The following is a 6,843-nucleotide window of genomic DNA, read 5'->3' as shown; positions in this document are numbered from 1 at the left end:
TTTTCTAAAATTTGTGGGTTCTGCGATTTCAAGAGAAAAAGGGCTTTCTGTTCGTCTGTCAATGTGGGGAAGTTGGGATAAGTCTTTGTGGCTTCTCTTTGTGGCTCACAGAGTGATTCTTTCGCTTGGGTTGAATGGACATTTGGAAATAAAATGCGTTTCGTCTCCCACGATTAAATACAAATCAGTCTCCACATCTACTGTAGGTAAAATGCGGAGATTATTTCCGGAGGTTTGTAGTGACATCATTAGAATGAATTGACAGAGCAACTTGATACTAGTGAAGTTACATACGATGAAACAAAACAAAATAAAACAAACGGTTCGGCGTAATTCTGGTACATAAAAGCAATTGATTTCAAGATTGTGCTTCGTTTGGTGAAGATGACTGAAAAGCCATCAAGTGATGGTTTTTGTTGCAAAAAATGAACAATATACTTAAGTAAAAATGATTGCAAATCCGTTTTGGATGGAAATCTAAGACTTGCAATCTTCATAGGGCAAAGAGATGCTTTCTTTGTAGACGTAGGGCTTTTGCCAGTATCTTGAAGTACCCAATGATCACTAGAGGCATTATTTGGAATAGACATAGAGTTCTGTATGTCCGTATATGTCAGACTTTTATCATATCAAATTCAGAATGATAGTGTGAACTATATGTGATGCAATCCTTGTAGTGTCATTATTTTACATTTATCATAATTAATATTGATGCACATAATGCTTATTATTGTTTATGCACGTTGATGCACATTATGCCTAATGCAGGGTGTACATGTACGTTCTCATGTAACCTTTCAGATCAAAATGTAAGAACACCATAACCTGTAAACTTGTGATAGAAATATTCAATGTATCGCCTTATTTTCTATAGATATAGGCTATAGGTTGGTAAGAATGGGGGGAGTTAGCAAGCGTTGTATGATTTCTCGAGTATATAAGTATTCTTTATCACTCTGACTTCTTCTTGACGTAGACTAGTAGTAATTTTGTAGGTACCTTGGTGGACCTGTAATGTTTAATTTAACCTATGAAGGCTCTGTACTACATATTATGTGAAACTTAGCGCTGTTGGAAATTCCACAATGTAAGGTGTATGCTATGTTGGACGAGAATTCCAAAAGGAATTGTGTTTGTTTTTACGAATTCGTTTGAAGACCTCAAGTGGAGCATATTGTAGATGCCTACTTGGCAACATCGTATTATGATCTTTTGAGAATCTCCTCCTATTAAAGTGATGGATAGTCATGGGCATACGTAAAGCAGGCTTTTCCAGATATGTTTGCTCAGTTGATGTTTTATCTACTCAGCATTGCTTGTGTATCGAGTTTGTATTGCTTTTCAGTGTTTGCTGGTGTCGAAAGAATAAAACGACGAGACAGATATTGAAGAATTGATATTGAGTTTATTGTTTTTTTCGCGGTACGAAAACATCTCTCTCATATCTATGAATGAGAGACGTCGATGGAAATTAGACATCCAGGTAATAAGATAAGACAAAAAGCAGTTACCCAAACAACTCGATATGATTTTGGACACGGTTATACATGCCATGTAGCATCCACTATCTTTCGTCAGTATGTATGAGAGAGATGAGTGGAAATAGTTTATTCGATTTCAAACTTGATAATACAATATCGTTGCCCCAGGGATAAATTAAGTGCAGAGTACTATACAATACGCACTAGGAGCACCAGAAGTTTCATTGTTGTACCATAAAAAGCCGCCAGGGGCCCCAAAATCTATTCGTTTTCAGATGGCGGATAGCTGTACTCTAGTCCCCCAAGCACGAGTTTGACTACTCGGTACGTTCCCAGTCGGACTGAACCTTCTCGCACGGGTAGACCAATTCACCGGTGTCCTCCCATACACGCTATGAACATCTGAAAAATACTGTTGAAAAATTCATGTTTGCACATGATAGGAAGACTACGGTGGGTCGGGCACGTAATAAATAAGAAGACCACAACATACATTGATCCACAAAGTCTTTAACCATGAGTTTGAAAACCCAAGACCCCGGGGAAGACCCCCAAGTGTTGTAAAATGCACTTAATGAAGTCTAAATTCAGCTGAAGCTATGGCACATGATCGTACAACATGGAGAAAACTCGCGGAGAGGAGCAAGGATCCAGTTCCTGACAAGGCACTTGGGCATGTCTTACACCTAGGGTGAGTTTTCTACGTTTCCCTTTTCATGGTACTGAAATATGAGTAGTTACGTTGCCCATGTCATGGTAGATACATTCCATGATAAAGTTCAAAAGTACAAAAGAAAAGGTGGTGATTCAACGATTGTTGCACTTTTTTCCTTGTTACTATCAATGTGAATACAATTGGCGCCTTGGCAAAACTTTCTAATTTTAACAATGTCTTTCTGCAGTGGTTACAGCGAAAAAAGAAAATTATAGTAGCGAGTGTAGGGATGGAAAACGTTGGTCAAATCGAATATTTAACGGACAAAAGGAACAAAAATTCGGTGCAGTAAACGATGCACTTAGTTTCGACATCTGTTAATGTGTAGGAAAAAGGTCGAATAATTGATACAATAAACAGCAACGTTGAATCGGTCTTCAAAAAAGAGCTCCTGAAGTGCAAGTTCCTTTTTATGTTCACACCAAACGTACAGCTGGATCAGCTGAAAATTTATAAATTGCCTCCTTGGTGACAACGCGTTGTGTTGTTTGATTGACTGATAGCGTTGTAATAATACCACCATTGTTTAAATCCCAATAACACATTTACTACATGCAGAAATGCATTTTACAACTGTAATATAAAATTGTCACATCAGTCCTCTGGTCCAAATACTTCAGGGGCTTCTTTCAGAGCCACGCGGACCAGTTCTTCCCAGTACCAGCGCTTGATGTAGGTCGCGCGTTCCTTCTCATCTTGTACCGACTTGGTGAGGGTCTTCTGGATGTCTTGCAGCTCCCACAAACTTAGTCCTTGTGTTTTGGGTAGCTTGTAAGATGTGCGATCGGGCACGGCAGCGATGATGTTCTTGATAACTGGGTACCGGAGAACATGCGGGGCGGTAGTGGCGAGTCTGGATCGAAGGGATTCGGCATGAGCGAGAAGCTTTTCCGCATAGTCTCCCTCAAGAAGGAGCTCTGCCCACAGCTTGTCGACTGACGACATGACATCTTGGTACTGAGGATCTTCTGCGTCCTTGTGTTTGGGCGATTGGGTGGTTGTTGTAAGAGATGCTCCTTCTCCTTGAGTAGATGTTGTCGCCTGACTGTCTGTTTTCGCGCCGCTGTTGTCGGGTGCATCCGTCTGTTCTCCACGGACAACTGAAGGATGGCGCTCTAGGACATCGCCTTCTCCGGCAGCAGGGCGTTTGTCTGCTGTATCTGGAGCTGTGGCTGGTAGGCTGGATGCCGAGCTTGTTGAAGACTCTACTTTGACGTCTGCGACGTCGCCGAAAGCGGCTGGTGGTGAGCTGTCCTTGCCGCTTTTGTTCGATGGTGCGTCCGGCTCTTTTTCCTGGGTAACATTGATCTTGTCATTCTCTAGCTCTGGTTTCTCTTGCAGCTCAGTCTTGACTGTCCCCTCGGACGTCTTAGCTGGGTCTAATTAAAAGAAATGAACATCTTATAAAGCTGTTGTTACGTCCGGCATCTTTCTTCAGCACGTTACCTTAAAATAAAGGTATACACGTTATTTTTGCCACTTTCATCTAGAACGTGAAGTGAAAGGAAAATACTTGTGTAACTTATGAAAATGTATCTCCTTGCGTAAAATTTCCCAACTAATGAAAATATCAACTTGAGAACGTAGTGTGAAAAATGAGCGAGGGCTCATTGTGTCGTCAGATAAATCATACCATGCGAGTAAAAAATGAAGATGAAAGCCAAAGTTTTTTTTATTCGCACACCCGCATCAGTTTTGGGATTTGCAATCATTATCAGCCATATATTCAAATCAATGGGACATGTAAATAAAACTGGCACTTTAGTAGAATGTACAGGATTTACTAAATAATTCACTTATCATTCAGCAGATGCTTTATCAATGGCTAGGATTCGAAGGGAAAAGAAACTAAAATATGAAGGCAAGTCTGAAGCTGTAAGCGAAAACAAACTTAAGATATGAATCTTTTACACAAGATAAGTCTAGCGCCTCTTACCTTCACCCTTTGGCAGCTCACTCTTCCTCTCCGGACCGTCGGCAGCACCGGACACTTGAAGGGGCGTCACGTCCGTGTTACCAGGGGAACTGCACGCGTCAACGTCTCTGTCTTCGTTAACAGCAAACCTGTCCGCTGTGTCTTCATCCGAAGAGTCTTGTTTGACGTCTGCGATATCGCCAGCGACAGATGACTGTTTGCTGTCTTCAGCGCTGTTGTCATGGGGTGTGTCTGCATTGTTTTCTTGTGAAACTACCACCGCCTTGCCATGGTGATTCTGTAGCTCCGACAGAGTCCCCGTCTTCCCCTGTGCGGATGCCTCAACGGTCCCCTCATCAAAAGGCATGGCTGAGACTGGATAGAAAGATATAAAACGTATACTGTGTGTTTTTTATCATTTCACTTTCGTAAGGTAAGATCTAGACTAGTGTCACTTCATCAGGATATTAAAGGAAACAACACAATTCCCTCTTGATATGTCTTAACGTTTTGCTTCTTTGAAAATGTTAATTGAGTGGTCACTTTCATATTTATGGTAAAAGACTAGCTGATTTTTCCTTTTCAAGATAGATAACTTGAATGGCCAAGAAAGCGTAACATTAACATGCAACGTCACCCTGCATAGAAAAAGAAACCGACGCCTCTTACCTTGGTTCTGTGTAGGCTGACTTTTCACCTCCGTGCCATCGAGAGTAACGGAAACTTGTAAGAACACTTCCTCATTCCTCCGCCCGCCTTTGCTGGGTCGGTCCATGATGTACCACCACTTCTGTGGTAAACCGTCCACTACTCTAGTACGCTGCAACATCGATGCACAGCTCACCAACTGTGGTGTATCTGCAGCGCTTCGCCTTACGAAGTTTCAGAACCAGTTGGTCTGTTGGCGACCATGGCACGAACTCCGTAGAATGCTCCCAGATCAGTGCATCCGACTTTTTCTTTGCGGTTTGCATCTTTACCTTGCCATGGCGCATTGTTACCAGATACTTGCCCTGGCTCTGTCGGCCGACTTTGCCCTCGTGGACAGTTACACTGAGTTTTGTCTCACCGCTCTGTCTTTTACCTCCAGGCCTGAGCAATGAAAGCACGTGTACCACTGAAAGGAACGCTGACGCCGCCTTGTCGAGAACCCCCATTTTCATGGGAAACTTGGAAATTCACTTTGACAAAACGCGGAGCTCGAGAGATCCGTGCGTATCCTCGTTCAGCAGTGGCGTTATGTTTGGTTGCTGTGCTACAGCGTGGATAAATGCAGTTCTAGAACACCCCTTGACAATCGCGAGCGCTCCGTGGAACATGGCATTGATTGGCCTTGACCCCAGTGACCCTGAAATATGTAGTGAAGGCGTTCGAATGCAGCACTGTACCTCACAGAGATGTGAAACAATGTCTTTTACTATTGTCTCACCATAAAGCAATTCGAATATTCAGATAAATCCGCTTCCAGTCTTCGTAGCGCCCCTGTTTTTAGCACTTTTCTTGGTGCTAAGCATTAGTAACATTGCACTTTTCACGGTACTGAAACACCAACTTTACTAAAATTGCACTTCCCATGGTACTGAAACACCAACATAGAAGTAAAATTGCACTATCCATGGCACTGAAACACCAGCATCAGTAACGTGGCATTTTCATGGTACTGAAACACCATCAATGGCATGGTATGAAAAGGTAGAAGCTTAGATATAGTAAAGAAGGGAAAGACGTGGATGTACACTCCAGTGACAAACTTTCTTGTAAGGCATGTCGACCCCTAAGTCGTGACGAGGACTACTTTATCTCGCGGAAGGAAATTAAATAAAACTTCATAGTAACGTTACTCTCCAGGTTCCTTCGTGGCCAATCAGGCTTCACCTGTGTAGCTAAGCTTTTCCCCTTTCAAGTCGAATATAACGGAAAGGAAAAAAAAATTGATGAGAAATCAAAATGTGCTCAAGTAAAGTGAACTTCAAGGTTATTAATTGTAGAAGTCTCTCAATAAGTGATCACAAATGCCCAAGGAATTTTATGACTTTTATTCATGCAATGCAATTGACATATGGCTGGATAATGTACCAAAAATGGATACACAAGCAAAGGTACAAACTGGTCTGATACAGGTAATAGATAAATGTTAACAAGACACCTACAGAGACAAACACTTTATACACACAGGCACACATACAGATACACACAAAGACACACACACATACGCGCACACACAGATACATACACAGACACACAGGCGCGCACAAACAGACGTCAACACACATGTACAGACACATACACACATTCAGACACACTCACAGACACACACACAGAACACATGCACAGAAAACACACGCACACACAGACACATACACAAAACACACAGAGACATATACACACATTCAGACACACACATGCACTCAGACACATGCACTCACAGATACACAGACATCCAAACATGCACACACACACACACACACACACACAAACAGATATACATTCAGACACACAACACACAGAGAGACGCATACATTTGTACACAGATGCACACACACACAACACACTCACATATACACGCATGCACACACGGACCACACACACACACAGACACACGCTCTCACAGACACACACGCGCACACACACACACACACACAAACACCCACACATGCGCACACATATATAGAAACACATACACAACACACCAGATACCATCTCAGACGTGTACATACATACTTACACACACG

General features: G+C 42.3%; 1 protein-coding gene across 1 annotated transcript; it reads right to left on the bottom strand.

Annotated features, from left to right (window-relative positions):
- Positions 1-2,231: 2,231 nt before the first annotated feature.
- LOC118410829 lies at positions 2,232-4,959 on the bottom strand. The gene is made up of 3 exons (XM_035812665.1): positions 4,781-4,959; positions 4,133-4,486; positions 2,232-3,575 (listed from the first exon to the last, which is right to left on the bottom strand). The coding sequence occupies exons 1-3, from the start codon at positions 4,938-4,940 to the stop codon at positions 2,791-2,793; spliced, it is 1,299 nt and encodes a 432-aa protein (XP_035668558.1). The 5' UTR covers positions 4,941-4,959; the 3' UTR covers positions 2,232-2,790.
- Between the last annotated feature and the right edge of the window lie 1,884 nt (positions 4,960-6,843).

The sequence above is a fragment of the Branchiostoma floridae genome, chromosome 1 (assembly GCF_000003815.2).
Source record: "Branchiostoma floridae strain S238N-H82 chromosome 1, Bfl_VNyyK, whole genome shotgun sequence".
In the NCBI taxonomy this organism is placed as follows: domain Eukaryota; kingdom Metazoa; phylum Chordata; class Leptocardii; order Amphioxiformes; family Branchiostomatidae; genus Branchiostoma; species Branchiostoma floridae.
Note: the sequence above shows the minus strand (reverse complement) of the source record. Positions and strands in the feature narration are given on the sequence as shown.

Bases quoted from the DNA above. Each gene is read 5' to 3' on its own strand.
- LOC118410829 (XM_035812665.1), bottom strand. From the start codon at position 4,940: ATGTTGCAGCGTACTAGAGTAGTGGACGGTTTACCACAGAAGTGGTGG. The intron at 4,487-4,780 runs GTAAGAGGCGTC...CTTTCTATCCAG, and splicing joins TCAGCCTACACAGAACCAAG to TCTCAGCCATGCCTTTTGAT. The intron at 3,576-4,132 runs GTAAGAGGCGCT...TCTTTTAATTAG, and splicing joins TGAGCTGCCAAAGGGTGAAG to ACCCAGCTAAGACGTCCGAG.